The sequence below is a fragment of the Plasmodium cynomolgi genome, chromosome 4 (genome assembly GCF_000321355.1).
Source record: "Plasmodium cynomolgi strain B DNA, chromosome 4, whole genome shotgun sequence".
NCBI lineage: Eukaryota > Apicomplexa > Aconoidasida > Haemosporida > Plasmodiidae > Plasmodium > Plasmodium cynomolgi.
In genome coordinates, this window is record NC_020408.1 from 199,315 (window position 1) to 218,165 (window position 18,851).

Here is an 18,851-nt window from a genome sequence, read left to right on the forward strand (position 1 = left end):
AAAAAAAAACAGAAATGCGCCAAACAAATGCTACGTTTCAGCCATATTAGCAGTAACGCATAAGTACGAACTGTGGGTCGCATTCGGAAGTGGCTACATAGCAGTGTACGACTTATACGACTTCCAGTTGCTTCTCTACACGTGCATTTCCAAGAGTCCCATCATGGACTTAAAGTATTCCAAGCTCTTGGAAGACGTCTTCCTACTAATAGGGAATAATTACATTTCTGTATGGGACACCAAAACGCTGAAGCAAATTAAAAAGGTCCCCACAAGTCACGTTACGAAAACGTCTTCCCTGTCTACTTTATATCTTTTGGAACGTCCAACTTTTTGGAAAAACAAGAAAGTTGTTTTGATTGCAGGTTGTAATGATGGATCCATCTCGGTGACAAATGTTACAAAAAAGTTGGATGGAGATTTGACCTTTTCTTATGTTAGGACATATGAGAAGCACTTCGAGCCTTATGTCCCCATCAGTTACATTTGCATCCACCCCAGTATCAACGCGGCCTTCGTCGGGGATGCCAGTGGCGTCGTCTTTACGCTCCCCAGAATTCTGAACACGCTCAAGCACGACGATGCGCAAAGGTGAAGCGAAGCGGAAGCGCGTTAAACGTGGCTGCTCGATTGGCGCGGCTGCTCGATTGGCGTGGCTGCTTGATTGACGCGGCTGCTAAACTGGCGTGACCTTCCCAGCTGTTGCTGCCTTTCCCCTGGAGGTGCCACTTCGTGGGTAGTACCCTCCCCCTTTTTTTTGTAAAACGCCATTTTAAGTACCACCAAAGTGCAAACCGTTTTGAACGTAATTGTGTTTGGATCCACCCATCGGATGAACAAGTGACTGTTAAGGAGAGCCATGAGGAGGCGCAATTTTGCTATGCCCCTTTGCCTCGCTCCCCTTGGGGCACTGCGCCCATCGTTATAGGAGGGAGGGAGGGACGGACTACCTCCCTTGGGGTTATATCCCAGAGCATTGCTTTGCTAGGCGAAAAAAAAAAAACGAGGAAGCGCTCCTTCCCTACAGTGTTACCAAGCGGATTGCACCAAACGGATTGCTCCGCTCATATCGTTACGATTCCAGCCCCAAAACTCTTAAAGGCCAAATTCGGGTTCAAGACGCAGCAGAGGCATGCGCAGAAATGGTCGTCCCTGTGTGGTGATAAGCACCAAAGGACACATGCATAGAGACACAAAAAAGAGGTGAAGTAAAGCATTCCTTCGGGTTTCCCGTCTCGCACGGTTCGTATGAACACGATGAGATGCACCACTTAAATCGCGCAAACAGTTGAATGCAAATGTGGAGGTGGTTAGGTGGGTCGATCGAGCCAACGCACCCGCGTGACTACCCCTCAAGCGAGTCATTCGCTAGAGCCACCCGTAGAGCAAAAGGAAGAATAGCAGCAGCAACGACGATGCTAACGCTAGAGACAACAACGACGATGCTAACGCTAGAGACAACAACGACGATGCCATCGCTGGCGACAACAACGACAAAGCTACCTTTGTTAAGCGTCTCCATCGTCCCACCACGGTAGCTGCACTCAAGAAAAGTGCCACTCCACGGCTTACACTAAATAGCGAATGGATTCCTCTACAGCTAAGGTGACCCTACCCCCTTTGCCATGCTCATCTCCAACATCTTATAATCCCTGTGATGACTTAGTTGGCGCATAAGGTTAAGCTCACACATCTTGAGGTAGTCCATGTCGTAGCTCATGTTCCCCTCCTTCTTCACCACCAGAAGCAGTTTTCTCAGCTGCTTTTGTCTGTTGTTCCTCTCCTGAAATGCACTCCTCCTTTCCTGGCTCAGGTCCTTTAAATATTCATTTTTTTTATCCATCCATCGATTGAACTTCTTCTCTACGTTCGCCTTAAGTTGTTCTTTACTCTGCAGTTGCTCCTCCATTTTGTTCACTTCATCCTCGAGAATGTCACGTTCTAGCTTGTGCATCTTCGTGCTCTCCTTCAGTACCTTCAACTTTCCTTCCAGCTTAGAGCTAAACTGCTCCTTGAATTTACATTCGCTTCTCTGCATACTTAGCTTTTTAACATTGTTGCAAAGGTGCCACTGCAATAGGTCCCTTTGTTTTTGCAGCAGGTTCAGCTGCTTTTTTAGGGCCGCATGTTGATCTTCTTCCTTTCTCAGTAAGTTTTGCAACTCACTGTAATTTTTCCCCAATTTCTGATCCTCCTTATTGTTCCCACTGGGGTGCATCACACTCCGCTCGTACGTTATCCCGTTCGAGTACAGCATCCCCTTTGAATCCAGGTAGCGCACCTTCTTCGCGTTCTTCCCCCTCATTTTGTAGACAAATGTTCGGTCGGACGGGGCTGCTCAATCTAGGGAAAAACAAACACAGGAAAATTACACACACGAGGGTGAAACACGGCGATACCGACAATGGGGTACCAAACCGTGTAAGCCAAAAAAAAAAAAAGGACGCTGTGGAATGTGAACCTCCCTTTTCCTACTTCAAACCGAAGGCTACGTTTTGGGAGAGGAAGAAGATTAAGGCGTCTTCCTTTTGCTAGGGGCGTCCAACACACACACTGCTCTCATTTCAACGACGTTAGAGTGCTTTATAGGGGTCCAACGCAGGGAAGTACAAAAAGGTGTATCCGTTCAACGCGCATGGAACGGCGGAAAATTGTTCATTACGTCTATTTAAAAAGGGAGTAACGTTTTATGTTAGAGAACTAAGCAAAGACGCATTCGATTATTCACTAATGTCGCGCTTCTTTACTTCGGGATGCACTGTGCATAGTTGGCGAAAAACAAATGCAAAGAGTTCTTTCACTTTTGGTCACGAGCAACGGTTATTACTTACTAGCCTTATTCTCACGCCTGGTTGTTTTATCTTCACATTGGCGAAATAGTTTTGCACACAACTTTTCGTAAAATAGCTATGTTTTTTTTTTTTTATAAAGTAACTTAAACTGTTCATATTTCTTGCCGTAATATAGCTTATTTTTTTTTTTTTCCAAGTTGCCTGAATGTTCATATTTTTTAAAGCAAAATAAGGACTTTTTTTTTCCCCCTTTTTTTAGCTAGCCAAAAAGGGGAATACCAATTTTAACACAACCATTCTTGGTGTTGTTCAAGGGTCTAATGAGCATGGAAGTGGGCAATTTTTTCTTAAGTTCGAAAAAAGATAGGAAAGATTTACAGAGCGAATTAGTAAAGAAGCTACCCAACGGTGTAAAGCTCAGGGGGGGGTAGACACATAGAACGTTCAACTTTCAAAGCATTGTTTGCCTCTTGTGCGGGGCAACAATCGGTGGAATCGCCGTGTGCACATAAAAAAGGAAAAAGTATATGTCGCTTTTACTGAACAAGTTTTTGCTCCCTTGCACAGAACGGAGGTGATAGTAACTACACCGTACCTGCTTGTGTGGGGAGTGTCCCCAAGAGACACCCCATCTGCACACCAGTTGGCCATCTTATAAAACGCCAGTGTTTTCCATCAGTGGAATGTGCCCCATGTGTGATTCTTCATTCAACGCGGCAAATTAGTTTTATAATAACAGTGTTCACAACGATGTGTGAGCAGGAAATGTGCTTTGCGCCATTTTGTACACCCGTTTTGTCGCTGCAGCAAAGCGAGCTGGTGGCATGGACCGAAACCTTGCAGGGGGCTTTGCTGCTGCGTAGTGTCACACTACGTATGCATCGATTCGTGCGCATAACTGCGCCTTTATGGAATGACTCCCCTGGCGGTTATATCCTTTCCGACGAGGCTGAGCACAAAGCTGGGCGGATTTCACTCCATTTTGACCGAGTCACAAACGGATGGCATGGTCATCAAACTTTAAATAGAAACAGTTCCCCCTTTGTGTTTCTCCATCCGCTTTAATTCTTTTGTGCGTCATTATTTTGTTCGTTCGTTTGTTCGTTCCTTTATTCGTTCCTTTGTTTGTTTATTTTTTTATTTTTTTTTCAACTTCGCGTACACAAAACGTTTGTTGGTTCCTCCCTTCGTCTGCGTTAAGTTAAAATTTGTGTTCGCGCGTTTGGCCGTGTACACTCGGTATGCTATATGAAGTGAAATGAAGTGAATTTTTTTTTCTTCCCATTTTTTTCCTTTCCTTGCCTTTTTAATTTCTTCGCCTTTTCTTTTCCATTCCTTCCCATTTTGGTTACCATTTTGCCGGCCACTTTGCCTGCCATTTTCCTTGCGCCCATGCGCCCCCTCTTTTCGCTTTTCCTAACATGATTGCGCTGGCAGACGCCCCTTCTTCCGCTTTTCCGCATCTTCGCTTCACCCAAACTGATGGCCATTCCGCCGCGTGTTCAAAATGAAAGTACCGCAACGGAAGTGAAGCGCGTCGAAGCTGAGTGATATGCATTATGCTTATGTACGTGTACATGTGGATATGCACGCGCATGCATACGGCTATGCGCAGAGGTACACGCACAGACACAGGAACGCGCACAGGTACACGCACAGGCACACATACGGGCATATATACTCGCGTATGTACACGCACCCTGTACCTTTGCGCGCCGAGCACACAGGCGCATTTGCCAACTTGCCCATACGTGAACGTATACCTACCAACGTGAAATCCTCGAGGCAAACGCGGAGAACGCGGAGAACGCTGAGAACCCGGAGAAACGCAACTGTGCATGAAGCCAAGCCGCAGAATAATGCCTTGTTCTTTCTCTATTGTGTATAATGGGGATAATTGGCTCTTCATTAGCTAGCAACATAGAAGATGACTTTCGCACGGATCATCATGTAAGTGTTCTGTACGCATACGGTTTGCTCGCATTCATCAGTACCCCTATCGTGGGATGTGGAATCTCCACTTGGGGATCGCTTCTCCGTCCATTATGTGAGAAAGCGTTTTTGAAGTGCCCACGCAGAGGAATGCACAAATGAAGCTCTGTTTCGCTTTTATATGTGCTAACGCATAGGACACGTCTACAATTTAGCGCCGCCACCATGTCTGCTATTGTACCCCTGTTATTTGTACGCCTCCCTTTTTTTTTTTTTTGCAACCACAGCCCCGATCGATTTCGTTCAACTCGTCCATAATCAACGTAAGTGCAGATGAGTTAATTTTGTGAAGAAGGGCATTATGCAGGAAGGAGGTCTCCCGATTCGATGTGTTGAGCAATTCCGTAGGAGGCTCTCTGCCCGTTGAGCGACTCATCAACATAACTCCCCCGGCAGAACACGCGATTTTTTCCCCCCTCCTCTCAGAGAACCGATAATGAGCACCTGTACGATCTAATCTCTCAAGGACCCAACATAAATATCCAAAGGACGTCGGTTGTGAGGAACTCCGTGAACCTGCGTCGAAAGACATTGAAAATTATCAACCATGGGAACAATGTCTACCTGATCAACTTCATTTTTGACGCCTTGTACGATGTGGAGATATCTATATATTTTTGTTGCAAGGAGGAGTTTGCGGAAAACCGGGAGGCGTTGTAAGTGTTTTTCCTCAGGGGTACCCCGCTTGGCCGAAAGGGGGAGAACCTTCCTTCACTCCACCGCGTTGTTTTTTTTTTTTTTTTTACGCGCAGTTGATTGGATTGCTCAGTAGTGTGTCCCTCTTAGCTGCACTTTATTTTTTTATTTTTATTATTATTTTTTTTTTTTTTTTTTTATTATTTTTTTTTCTCTCCCCACCCCTGGTCACAGCTACACGCCCACGAAGTACCCCACAGTGACCAACATATACCCGAAAGATATAAACCAGATTTACATGAGCAGCCCGAGTGACGCCATCAATTTGAACGTCTTCGATGTGAATGATCTGAAATGCAAGCCCAGTTACGAGTACATCATCCCCATTTTGATTGTGCTAAGAGCACTTGGCGCGCCCATTCCACAGGCTCAATACAACTTTGCTTACTTGCAGGAGGACGAAGTGAAGGACGGCGTCCACTGCGCAGACAAGTACAAACTTGTGCTTTATAAACAGAAGATTCAGTTTGGCAATCGGTACTTCGAGGTGCAGGAGATTTTCGGCATCGAGAAGTCCAAGGCGCCACAACCTGACGCCGTGAGCAGCTTCTTGTCCGGCAGGTGCGTTCGCGCGTGGATACGTGACACGCGCGCATAAGCGCATTGCTGATTTGTACAACGTTTATTTTGCTGCCCATTTTGCTGCCCATCTTGCTGTTCATTTTCCTGCCCATTTTTCTGCCCCCCTTTCGCAGAGAGTGCGTGATATGCCTGACGGAGGAGAGGGACACCGCCATACTGCCCTGCAGACACATGTGCCTGTGCAACGTGGTAATTGGAGTGGACTCCCCGTGCGGGCAGGCAGCTACGCCTGCACACGGGTTCGCAACGAGGAGCACTGTGTATTTACTTTTATTTCATTTTATTTTATCTTTAGTTTTTTTTATTTTATTTTATTTTATTTTATTTTATTTATTTTTTTATTTTTTTTATTTTTATTCCCACCCTGCAGTGCGCAAACGTAGTCAGAATGCAAAACACGAAGTGCCCCATTTGCCGACAAGGTAAGGGAGATCGATCCCCCCGACGTGTGCACGTCCAGACGCTGGGGAGAGGTCAAGCGGAACGAGCCAAACAAGAGTTAGCCGATTCATTTGTAGTGACCCGCCCCCAACCACTGCCTTTCATTTTTAACGCTTCCGATTAACGCTTCCAATTAACGATTCCTTTGTAGACGTCCGCGGTCTGTTGCAAATCAACATAGACAACAAGCGGGACACCATGCCAGAGGGGAGGAGCAGCATGTGAACAAGCGAACTTACACATGGGCAAGCGAGTATACATATGATGATCAAACGCGAACATTTGTAACCTTTTTAATCCCCGCTTTAACGCATCCACGTGTGCAAGACGACGCTTTTACTTCTTAACGTGATTCCCCCCTTTTTCTTTTTTTTGCAATTTTAAGCTAATTTTTTTTTTAAGTTATTTTTGTGGCTAGCCAGCTAGCTAGCTAGCTAGCTTTTTTTTTTTTTATCCACAGTGAAATGTGCACATAGTTTTTCAACCCTACTGGGATGAGACGCAACGGCAATTATAAATGAGTTCGACAGTACACATGGAGGGAGTTTTACGTATCATCCATGTATGGAAGTTTGTAATTTGCGTGTTGCCGAGGCTACCTTGCCATGGGTGGACTTACTCCACGTGGGGCATCACCCAAATGATGCCTCCACACAGTTTTGTGCTAATTTTGTGGTTACCCAAACAGGGTCCCCTCCCCCCCCTCCAAAAAAAAAAACGACGCAATAATTTTACCTAACGGGGAAAGTGATCCTATCCGCGTGTGAACAGCGCTTCGCTTCGCTGATGAAAAGAGCAAGGTTTACAGAATTGTTCGTTTGGTGCGGAAATATGAATAACAGGTGATAATCTCTCTCTCGTGGGTGGTCATTGCCCCTTTTATAGCAACAGCAATTGGTGGTGCTTCTTTGCTTGCTCAGTTGTTGCCTCTCCCTAACTTACGATCCCTGTATATGTATGCATATGCTAACTATGCCGCGTTGGGGGGGGAGCGAAATGATGCAAAGAGATGGTTTACCGCTAAGAGAAGATAAAACGCCCAAGCTGCTGCGTCACACCCATTCGCGTGCAAAACGATGCAGTTGTAATCATCATCCGTAAAAAAAAAAAAAAAAATCCAATCAGCGAGAGAAAAAAATTAACATTGTTGCACGACGAAATAATATATATGAGGTGGTCAAGCTAACCCCTTCCCTTTGCTACTCGTGCGGGTGTTCACAGAACGTATGCGCAACCCTCCGCTGGGCGACAACAAAGGGCAGTAAAAATCTGTGCACGTTGCAACAAACATTGAAAATGCTTTCGCAAAGGAGAGCGAACAGAAAAAAAAAATAAAATAAAATGAAACAAAATGAGGCAAAATGAAGAAAAATAAAATAAAGTAAAATATTAAGTGAAATTCGTATAAGATGCGAAAAAGGCAAAACAAATGCGAGCAAAAAGTATATGTACACATATGTATATATATTTTTTTTTTTTTGAAACCGCTTATTTGATCTACTGCGGTTGCGACCACAAACAAAGGCACGCATGCACCTGGTGGTATGCGCTGAACACATAGGATTTTTCTGCAGGAGTCGCTAATTAGGCGTAGGGCTGAATTCGCAGCTTTTCAGTGCGCCTTCTCAACACGTTCTGCTTTTTAGTCAGAACAAAGGGGGTTTCGCCAAGCGGTCAGCCCCGAAGAGTTGCCACCACCACATGCACATGCCCATGTTAGCTGCCCATATGCACAGCATGTGTTTGTGCGCCGATTAAAGTACGCTGAAAAGGGGGCTGATAAAAGCGAACCAAGCATGTGCCTCGGGCGAACCGAAATTCGCCAGAATAACTTTGAACGGATGGCAACCCTACCAGTGAAGAAAAAAAAAAAATTGGCTGACACATTGAGTAAGAGAAGCAAAACAGCTAAACGGCAAAGCAGCAAAACAACAAAACAGCAAAACAGCAAAGCAGCAAAACAGCAAAACAACAAAACAGCAAAACCACAAAGCAGCAAAACCACAAAGCAGCAAAACCACAACGCAGCAAAACAGAAAAAAAAAATACAGCAGGAAGGGATACCTTTTTTTTTCTTTCGAGGTCATTCGATGAACATATTTTTTCTTTTTCTTTTTCTTTTTAAAAAAAAAATTGTTCAAACAGCATGTGACATAACCCACGCATGTGTTTGTACATACGTGCGCGCGTAGATACTCACCCGAACGCTCAGAATTGCGCTTTTTTTTTTCTCTCTGTTTCTATAGTCTCCCTGACTATACTTGGCGTTTGCACGCCGCTGCCCGCAGGAAGTGTTTGCTGGCACGCAAACGGGCAAGTAAAGCAGAGCGAAGCAAGGCAAGGCAAAGAAGTGTTGCCTAACGCAGCTCCGCATAAGGCAGCTCCGCATAAGGCAGTTCCGTATAAGGCAGCTCCTCAAAATAGCGTTCTGTGAAGAAGCGCACCCGCCCCACCGCCGCAGATATATGTAACGAATCTGAGTGGGACTACTCCCCCCCTCCACCCCCATAGAACAAAACGTGTCTCCGTTCTCCCCCGCTCAAAAATGCACGTGTATAGCCTCTTGTTCACCGCCGCGTACCTCATCAACGCGGCGACCTACTCTGCCCAGAGCTTGAAGGGCTCCCTCAGTTACTCCAATGTGAAGACGACGAAGACCAAAGAGCATGAGTCAAATGTGTACGAAGGTCGCGATGAGCGCGGGGATGCAGTTTTTGAGAATTACAAACACTTATTCCCGCTGTTGCATGCAAAGGCCAAGTCGATGGCAGACAAGGTAGCCATCACCGAGCTAGAAAATTGCGAAGTAAAAAGAGAAACCACCTTTGGACAATTATTCGATAAGGCTATAAGTTTAAGTTACTATTTAAAAAGCAAGGATGGAGGGGTACCGATGAAAAGGTACGCCGAAAAATGCAACCAAGGGCAATTCAAAATTTTGGGGATCTATGGATCCAACTCTGCCAACTGGTTGGTAGCTGATTTAGCATCCATGGTTAGCGGAATCACATCCCTAGTGATGCACTCCAAGTTTAGCATAGATGAAGTGTGCGAAATATTGAACGAAAGTAAATTGGAGTGGCTATGTATCGATCTCAACTTGGTCGATGGGCTACTCGAGAAGAAGGATAAATTGCCCTATTTAAAAAAATTGTTCATACTGGACACTCTAAGTGATAGCACAAATGCAGAAAAGAGAGTGAATCGCCCGGGGAACCCCCCAGAAACGAAGGAACAGAAGGAAAAACGAGAAAAATCGGAGAAGTTGGAGAAGGAAAATCTAGAACTGTTTCAAAAAATGAAAACCAAAGCACAAGGACTAGGAATAAGCATGTACGAGTTAAACGACTTTACAAAGGATAAGTTTCCCAACTATGAGGTATTAAAACAACATGACCCTGAACACATATCAACAATTGTGTATACGTCAGGCACTTCGGGAAAGCCAAAGGGAGTGATGATAAGTAATAGAGCCCTGTACTACGGTGTTGTGCCAGTGAGCAAATGGAGTATCTTCCTAAAGTTAGATCCAAGACACCATTTCTCCTATCTACCCCTTTCTCACATATATGAACGATCCATAGCATACATAAGTTTTTATCGAGGAATGCAAATAAGAATATGGAGTAAAGACATTTCACTTTTTTCACAAGACCTTGCTAAGTGTGGTGCGAACATCGTTGTAGGTGTACCTAAGGTATTCAATAGATTATACACAACCATATTAGCTGAGATTGCAAAGTTAACTCCACTTAAACGATTCATGGTAAATAGAATAATAGCTATGCGTAGAAAAAATAATTTCGGAGCATTCTCCAGGATGCTTGAAAATATGACGCATGTATCACAAAAAATAAGGGAAAAAATCAACCCTTCATTGGATGCATTTTTTAGTGGAGGAGGGAAAATATCTCCTAATGTGGAAAGAGATTTAAGTGTTTTACTTAACATCAATTTTTATCAAGGTTATGGACTCACAGAAACAAGTGGTCCAATCATGGTTCAACATTTTACGGACAACAGCACAAACAATACTGGAGGACCTGTCTCTCCCCATGTACAGTACAAAGTAATCACATGGGAAAATTACAACGCTAAAGGGAACCCACCAAAAGGAGAACTACTCCTAAAGGGGAAACAATTATTTAGTGGCTATTTCCTTCGTCCAGAACAAACAAAAAATGCATTTACAGATGATCAATTTTACAAAACAGGAGATGTTGTACAGATAAATAAAGATGGATCTATCACCTTTCTTGATAGATCCAAAGGATTAGTGAAGTTATCACAAGGAGAGTACATCGAGACGGAGATGCTAAACAATTTATACTCAGAAATAGATTTTGTTAACCATTGTGTTGTGTATGGTGATGACGCCATGGATGGACCACTCGCCATTATTAATGTGGATAAGGACTTATTAGCAAAAGGTTTGGAGAGAGATGGTATCCTAAAAAAACAAGGCATAAGCGCTGCTGATTTCTTGAAGGATCTGAAGGACGATAAACTCAACACCGAGGACTATCTCAAATACGTCCGAGAAAAAATGTTAGACATGTACAAGACAACAAATTTGAATAGATACAACATCGTAAATGATATTTACCTCACTTGTAAAGTCTGGGATACCTCCAACTATCTCACTCCTACTATGAAGGTCCGAAGCTTCAACGTCTTTAAGGACTTTAAACCCTTCATTGAGAAAACCAAAAAGAGTTACCAGAATAAGATGAAGCCCGCGGATGACAAGAAATCAAAGGATGACAAGAAATCCAAGAATGGCAAGAAGCCCGCGGATGCCAAGAAACCCGCGGATGCGAACAAACCGGCTGAAGCGAACAAACCGGCGGGTGCGAACAAACCGGCTGATGCGAACACACCGGCTGATGCGAACCAACCTGCCGATGCGAACCAACCGGCCGATGCGAACCAACCGGCTGAAGCGAACCAACCGGCTGAAGCGAACCAACCGGCTGAAGCGAACCAACCGGCTGAAGCGAACCAACCGGCTGAAGCGAACCAACCAGCCGATGCGAACACACCTCAAGATGAGAAGAAGCCCGCGGATGTGAAGAAGCCCGCGAATGAGAAGAAACCCGCGGATGTGAAGAAGCCCGCGAATGAGAAGAAACCCGCGGATGTGAAGAAGCCCGCGAATGAGAAGAAACCCGCGGATGTGAAGAAGCCCGCGAATGAGAAGAAACCCGCGAATGTGAAGAAACCCAAGAATGAGACAAAAACCAAGAATAAGTAGTTGCGCGAGGTGCAGCCATTGTGGAGCGCCAACTTTTACAAGTGATCCTCGCCCCAGAAATAAAACAAAATTTCCCCACCCCCCACCATGCGCAGAAGTTCTTCTGTGGTAGAGCAGCAAGTACGCCACCACCCCCTTTTTTTTTTGTGCGTACCAGTAGAGGGGCCCTCCCAATGAGGGGCGAGAAAGACGTCAGCAATAAGTAAGTAGGGGTTCAAAAGACAGAGTGGCTATATAGCAAGTTCGCTGCACCTCGCCCCCACGCGTGCGGTGGTGCGATGGTGCGATGGTGCGGTGATGCCGTGATGCGGTCGTGTTACGATTCCGTCGTACGATATTGTATGTACAGTGTCGTCCGCCGTTTTGCCATTCTGCAGATTTGCCTCCTTCTGTTTTGATATATTTTTATTTTCATTTTTCTTCATTTTTTTTCATTTCTTTTCATTTCTTTTCATTTTTCTTCATTTTTCTTCATTTTCCTTCATTCGCGCCGCCGCCCAGCCGTAGGCCGGCCAATCGCGTGAATATTTGTAGACACCTTTTCCCGCGTCGTCATGTTAGCCCGCCCGCGTACGCACATGCAGGCCTACTCATATGTGCGCACGCGTGGCAGTGTTTGTGCACAGGGGGCAGCGGAGGGGCTTGTATACGCCCCTCTCTCGGCCCCGTCCCGTTCGTATCGTCGCTTTGATCTCTTCATGTTTTCTTTGCGTACGTTTGTTTGTGTCATCCCAGTGGAGTACAGCACCCGCAGTGAAGAAGAAAAACACCCACGTGGAAGAAGAACTTTTCCCATGGGGAATAGTCCCCGCCTCGTCCCCTTTTACTTTATTTCATTTTATTTTACTTTATTTTACTTTATTTTCCGTTTTTTCATTTTCCTTTTTTTATTGTCTACAAAACTTCATCGTACAATACAGCCTGTAACATTTCGCGTGCTACATCGTGAGTACCTACCGTCAATCTGATGTCTACTTTGAATAGCCTTTTCATAATTACGTTTTTAAAGACTAAAACAAAACGTCAGTTCGAGTTAAATTTTTTTTTTTATCCGCGGGGAGCGCGCAATAGGGTGCACAAATATTTGTGCAGACGAGCGCGCAAAAATTTCTGCGTACGTGTGCGGAGATGTGTGTGCAGACGCGGGGGAGAGGTGCTCCGCGGTGGCGTGGCGGGCAGGCAGTTAGGCCCACCTGTGAAACGCACGTCACCACCGATGCCCACCGCTAACCAAGCCTACTTCCTCGAGGGAGTCGGCAGCACGTACAAGGTGCCTATGGTATCGATGCCCAAAATTTGTATGTCGCTCTTCTGTGCCTTATTCGCCCTGCCCGGCTTGCTCGGCTTGCCGCTCCTATTGGAGGCGTTCTCAGTCAGTAGATCCTCCGCGTCCGGTTGCTGGTAGAACTGCGCCAAGCAGATGTTGTACTCCCCGGGGGTCTTTATCTGCGGGGGGAATTGCGCCGCGCCATTTTTGTGCGTCTATTCACGCAGTGGGGGTGTACGCAGTGTGGTCCGCTCCCTTCTTGGCACAGGTTCGACCGATCGCACCACCCATACCTTGATGTTCTTCAGGAGGATCTCGTTGTGCAGCAACTTGGTGGAGACAGGCTCCAGCAGTATGTCTTCGGACTCCAAAATGTTTTTTTTGATGCTGCTTGGGCTGCGTGTGGGGGAAGAGACAGTGGGAGGGGGGATAAACAATTCGGCGAACTGGCAGTCAACGATGGTCATACTAACGGAGGGAGGGGGGAACCACCCAGGGAGTGTCACTCGAGTGGACTCCCAAAATAATTTTTGAATATTACGAGCACGTGGATCCCTTATTCACTACGAGCAGCTGCAGACATTCGTGCAAGTTGTATCCCTATAAAGGAGGGGAGAAGGGGGGACAAGTATCAAAACGGGTGATATTTTCTCATGTGTCTCTCTTGACTCCCATCTCTTCGTAGGTAGAAACACAAAATGGACCCTCATATGTAGTGGCCAAATGGGAGCTCCCTTTTTTTTTTTTTCTTCCTACTCGAATGGTGATGAACTGAGGTGTCTGTCCGTGTTCGCCCTGAAGAAGTGCCGAGCATAGTTGCGTGTGTGTGCATGTACAGAGGGGAGGAATTGGCCCATGTGGGTATCACCACTCCCAATCGGGGCCATTTCACTTCAACAGCAGTACCCAGGCAAAGATAGAATATTTTTTGTTCCTCTCCGGCTCAGCTATGGCGCAGTGGTGGAAGTCCTGCAGGATGGGGGGGGCAGCACACAGGGAGGAAAAAAAAAAAAAAAAAAAAAAAAAAAATATATATATATACATACACACATACATACATACGTATACAAAATACTACATGAAACAACGGCAGTGAATCATCCAATGAGTTACAAAAAGAGAGTATGAAGGGGGGGTACCCCCAATGGGTGCTCTTCACTAACAGTTGGACATGTGCCGCTGTGCAGGTCCACAAACGGCTCGCAGATTTTTTGAATTTGACTTCCTCTCTGCTCTAATTTCTGCAACACGTGGAAAGAAAGGAGAGTAAATTTATTTCGATTCTGAATGACATTGGCCCACAATGGTGTCACTTTTGCACAAGCAAATTAACACAGAATATTTGCACGTCGCGGTACGCGACTTGTCTACTTCTCATCCCCTTACATAGCACTGAGTTGGGTAATTTGGCTTGTTGTGGCAGTTCTTCCTGTAGCAGTCTGAAGTGGGGAAGGAAAACAATATCCAAAGAATCGTTTTTCTTTTTTTTTTTTTTTTTGTGTGTGTGTCTTCATGCACTAGTGGGGAACTGTCATGCGTAACTGCGCTGGCAGTGACAGTGGCTGCATCTCTATGAAGTGCACGCACCCACTGGACAGAACAACTTGTTCTTCTTTTCATCTCCTCCTAAGGGATAAAACGGGAAGCAAAAAAAAAAAAAGTGAGCCCTTTCACCTTTTTGTTGCGCGTGCACCTACGTCATTATATGTTGTTACTATTTTATTTTTTTTTTTTGCATTACTGTTTTTGGTTCCGCTGGCTACCTTCTTTTCTTGCGCTTTCTGCAAACATCACGTGGGGGAAGCATACATTTAGGCCGCGTTTCCAGCATGTTTAGGCAAAAGTGTGAAAAAAAAAAAAAAAAAACGCCCCAACAATCGGCGTGCCAAGTTGCACACAAAGGGGAGACACAACACATTTGGAGGGAGACAACACTTTTTATTTTTTCCGTTCTATTTTTTCCTTTCTTTCGCCTCTCCATTCCGTACGTCGTATTTTGCCCAGTCGGAGAAATTCATCAACCAGTAGCCTGCAAAAGGGAACAATTAATGGGATGTGCCCATGGGTGAAAAAAAAAAAAAAACAAAAAAGCAAAAAATAAATCAAAAAAAACAAAACAAAACAAATGGAGGTCAAGAAGAGGAGGCCCCTCGATCATATAGCCCCCCACACACGTAGCACACCTCCCATTCTCACCATTCTCGTTAATATATTTTTGCAGAGCTATATCCGATGACTTCTTCAACTTTTTTAAATCTTCGTTGATCTGAAATGGAGGAAAATGGGTTAGTGCGTCGTAATGGAAATTGTTCATTTGGGGGCGACCCTGATTCGATGGGGGCGAACCTTCTTCATATGCACGTCTTGGTATGCCATTTTCCTTTCCTTTCTCTTCCCTCCCCTCTGAGTGTGGTCACACATCCACTTACCTTCATCAGTCGAAGGGTCACTATCTCCACCGACTTCTGCATCAGGTCCTTGTACAACTTGTACTCTTTGATCCTCCCCATGGCTTCGAACTTTAGCTTAAGTTCTTGCTGCGGGGTGGGGCGTGTTATATGGTGTGCGAAGCTTACGTTAATCGTGTAGCGCCCTTGCACCAGTCGTGCCGCGAAAGGACACCCCCCGTGCGGGAAACTCTCTCCCTTACGTTTTTCAAATGCTTGTGGCGATTCAACTTCTCCTTCAGCCCATACAAAATGGCGTCTACGTTCGACAAACTTTTGTGCATTTTTTTGTCCAGTGTATACATATTGGATTCGTAATTGTTTCCTCCTTTCTTGCTTCGTCTTTCGTCCTGCTTTTGACCCTCCTTTGGGGTTTGACCCTGCTTTTGACCCTGCTTTTGGTTCTGCCCCTGACCCTGCTTCTGACCATGCTCCTGACTCTTCTCTTGACCCTGCTCTTGACCCAGCTTCTGACCCTGCTGCTGTGAGGGGAGAAGTGAGACAGAAGGGATGGTCAGAAAGAGGAAAGAAGTCCTACTGCGCGGCAGAGCGGATAGCCCTTCTATGCCCCGTCAAAGGCAACCCCTTACGCGGTGTCTACACAGTAATAGGATCACCCTCTCAGTGTTCTCCCTCGTAGTGTCCCCGTTACATCCGTGTCCGCTTTTCCTGGGCAAACTTACCTGGTTCAACTGAACAGCAACAGCTGGGGTTGGAGATACCTTCTCCTGTATGCTCTTCTTTCCAAGGGAGGTTTCCTCAGAGGGGGGGACTACCTTGTGTGGACTCGCTCCTCCATGTAATTCTTCGTCCTCCCGATTCTTACCCTTTTGGGGAACCTCACAAGTGTGCATATCTGCATTAGTTGCTGCGTCCCCTTGAGGTTTTCCCCCTTCGGCGGTATTTTTTTCAATACTATCCACGGCTGGGACTTCATTCTTTTTTTTGCTCCCCTTCCCTCCTTTGTCCGTCTCCTCGTCCTCTTCCGTATCTTCCCCTCCCTCTGCATCTGCATCGTCATCACCATAGGGATCATCATCGACATCACCATCGGTATCACCATAGGCATCAACATCGGCATCAACACCGGCATCACCATCAGCATCACCACCGGCATCACCATAGGCATCACCCTGACTCCTTTTTGCTTTCCTTTCTCCAGCATCTTCCTCCCCATGCTTACTCCCTCTTTGCTGTTTGTTACCTCCATTATCTTCACTTTTTTCTCCCGCTGCGTTTTCTTTGACGGAGTCCCCTTCCATGTCCTTTGCACTTTGCACGTCGTTGCTCTTCGGGAATTCTTTTCCCACCTCCGGATTTCCACCTCGCGGCAATCCCCCATTCACCTCTACCCCATCGTTATAGCCTTTGTTTGGAGGAACCATTTTTTCCTCCTCCCCATTTGTGTAACCACTGAGTTTTAAACTCTCCTTTGAGTCACTTATCTGTATTGAGCTAACGATGGGAAGCTCTGTTTTTTCCGCCACGATAATCGTGTTAGTGCTCTTTTGAGCCTCCGCTTTGGCTTCTTCGACTGCTTCGGCTTCGACTGCTTCGGCTTCGACTGCTTTGACTCCTCCGACTGCTTCGGCTTCTTCGACTGCTTTGACTCCTCCGACTGCTTTGACTCCTTCGACTGCTTTGGCTTCTTCCCCGTTCGAATTGCTACCAGGTGGTGATCCCCATTTGTCTTCTACTCCATTTGAAGCATTTTCCATTTTTGAGTCCACTTTTTTTACATCCCTCAAAGTATTACCAATTCTTTTCGAACCCTCCATTTTCTCCTCCCCCTGGTAATCACTCTTAGTTTTATTTCCCCATTCCCTCTCCTCTACTTGGTACTCCTCCTTTTCTTCTTCGTCCTCAGGATCCTCCATATCGTCTTCCTCCTTTGCATACTTTGCCTCCTCTAGGTCCTCCATATCGTCTTCCTCCTTTGCATACTTTGCCTCCTCTAAGTCCTCCACATCGTCTTCCCCCTCGAAATCCTCCTTGTCTTCCTTTTCCTCCTCTACTTCTTTCTCCTGCAGGTCATCCATTTCTCCTTGGGAGGTCTTTCGGTTTTCCGTTTGGATGTCACTTTGTTCCGTTGCTTTGGCGTCCTTTTTTCGGCTTGCCGCTTGGGCGTCACTCTGACTTACCTTTTGGCCTCCCCCCTTTTTTCCTTCATTTCGGAGATCCGCCTTCCCTTCCACGTGTACCTCCATTTCAGTGGCCCCCCTTTCGACATTTTTCTCCTCCACCCAAGTGTCCTCTTTCCCCTTCTCTTGCGTCTTCGTCTCTCCTTCTAGGATGCAACTCTCATCGTCGTCTTTTTCTGTACCCATGTCAACAGTTATGTTATCCTTCCTCTGATCTTCCTTTGGTTGGTTCGTTTTTTCAATACCCTGCTGTTCTTTTGGGGGGCCTCCCCGCGGTTCGCTCTTCGGTTGGCTCTTCGATTCGCTCTTCGATTCGCTCGTCGGTTCGTCCTTCTTCTCACTCGTTGCCACACTGCCTACCGCATTACTGGCCGTCCCTCTGCCAATCTCATCAGTCTCCGCCACTCCGTCTACCTCATCCTTATCCACACTCAAGCAACTGTTAATTGTGCACTCCTGCAGGAAACTCACCTCCGATGGGAAGTCTGTCGAAGCGAACTCCGCTTCGCTTCCATAGTCACTTGATTGTCTTTCGTCTATTCCGTGGGGGGTTCCTCTCTCGGGGGAGAAGGTGCCGCCATTGGGTGTGCCATCCGGTTTGTCCTTTCCCCCCTCGTGCGAGTCCAAGTGGTAGGGGGTGATGGATGTTGGGGGTTCTATGTGGAAAGAGGAGGGGCGAAGGGAGTGTGAAGGAAGGCGAAGGGAATGTGGAGGAAGGCGCGAGAAATGTGAAGGAAGGCGAAGACAAAATGAAGGAGGCACGAAGCGAATGCAAAACGCGCAAAGAATCCTTTTAGCAGTGCCCCCTTGTGGAGACCCGCCTTATCGCTACCTCTGTTCCTGAGAAGCCCCTTTGCGCACAGAAGCACGAACGGAAAAAACAGGTATTTCATATTGTCCCTGCTGGGTGGGTGACATTAAGGGGGGAGCGTCGCCTGGGGGAATGCCTCTCGAGTGGACACCCCTCAGGGAGCAACGCAGGGGGGGATAGGCAAATCGCTTGACAAATCGCTTGGCAAATCACTTGGCAAATCGCTTGGCAAATCGCTTGGCAAATCACTTGGCAGATAACCGTTTCGGCCGACATTCGACCCAGTCGCCCCCTGCGCACGCCAAGTGTTGACACCACCTTATCCGCTGCGTCTTTTTTTTTGGGGGGGCCTCTCTACGAAGTGCACCGTCCTCGAGGTTAAACATTCATTTGGTGTTCCCCAGTAGACAGCGAAAATGTGTTACTCC

At 46.3% G+C, this 18,851-nt stretch overlaps 5 protein-coding genes across 5 annotated transcripts in view; 3 read left to right on the top strand and 2 right to left on the bottom strand.

Moving 5' to 3' along the window:
• The window catches only part of PCYB_041490 (hypothetical protein), a gene marked incomplete at both ends in the record, with an annotated part of 2,718 nt that extends 2,123 nt beyond the window's left edge, over nucleotides 1–595 (top strand). The window contains one exon of the mRNA XM_004225300.1: nucleotides 54–595. Coding sequence (XP_004225348.1) covers nucleotides 54–595 — 542 coding nt within the window. The remainder of the gene's footprint in view (nucleotides 1–53) is intronic.
• A 1,005-nt stretch (nucleotides 596–1,600) lies between these two features.
• PCYB_041500 (hypothetical protein) lies at nucleotides 1,601–2,305 on the bottom strand (the record flags this gene model as incomplete). Its single annotated transcript, XM_004225301.1, has 1 exon — nucleotides 1,601–2,305. One exon carries the CDS (start codon nucleotides 2,303–2,305, stop codon nucleotides 1,601–1,603), a length of 705 nt encoding a protein of 234 aa, XP_004225349.1.
• A 2,374-nt stretch (nucleotides 2,306–4,679) lies between these two features.
• Nucleotides 4,680–6,728, top strand: PCYB_041510 (RING zinc finger protein; the record flags this gene model as incomplete). The annotated part of the gene is made up of 7 exons (XM_004225302.1): nucleotides 4,680–4,742; nucleotides 5,012–5,047; nucleotides 5,211–5,440; nucleotides 5,655–6,041; nucleotides 6,176–6,251; nucleotides 6,433–6,484; nucleotides 6,655–6,728. The coding sequence occupies 7 exons, from the start codon at nucleotides 4,680–4,682 to the stop codon at nucleotides 6,726–6,728; spliced, it is 918 nt and encodes a 305-aa protein (XP_004225350.1).
• A 2,320-nt stretch (nucleotides 6,729–9,048) lies between these two features.
• PCYB_041520 (ATP-dependent acyl-CoA synthetase) lies at nucleotides 9,049–11,757 on the top strand (the record flags this gene model as incomplete). The annotated part of the gene is made up of 2 exons (XM_004225303.1): nucleotides 9,049–10,269; nucleotides 10,567–11,757. 2 exons carry the CDS (start codon nucleotides 9,049–9,051, stop codon nucleotides 11,755–11,757), a joined length of 2,412 nt encoding a protein of 803 aa, XP_004225351.1.
• A 1,236-nt stretch (nucleotides 11,758–12,993) lies between these two features.
• PCYB_041530 (hypothetical protein) lies at nucleotides 12,994–18,505 on the bottom strand (the record flags this gene model as incomplete). The annotated part of the gene is made up of 14 exons (XM_004225304.1): nucleotides 12,994–13,203; nucleotides 13,318–13,420; nucleotides 13,566–13,624; nucleotides 13,931–13,993; nucleotides 14,188–14,265; nucleotides 14,411–14,463; nucleotides 14,612–14,650; nucleotides 14,766–14,805; nucleotides 15,013–15,053; nucleotides 15,221–15,290; nucleotides 15,454–15,561; nucleotides 15,675–15,953; nucleotides 16,155–18,268; nucleotides 18,391–18,505. 14 exons carry the CDS (start codon nucleotides 18,503–18,505, stop codon nucleotides 12,994–12,996), a joined length of 3,372 nt encoding a protein of 1,123 aa, XP_004225352.1.
• Between the last annotated feature and the right edge of the window lie 346 nt (nucleotides 18,506–18,851).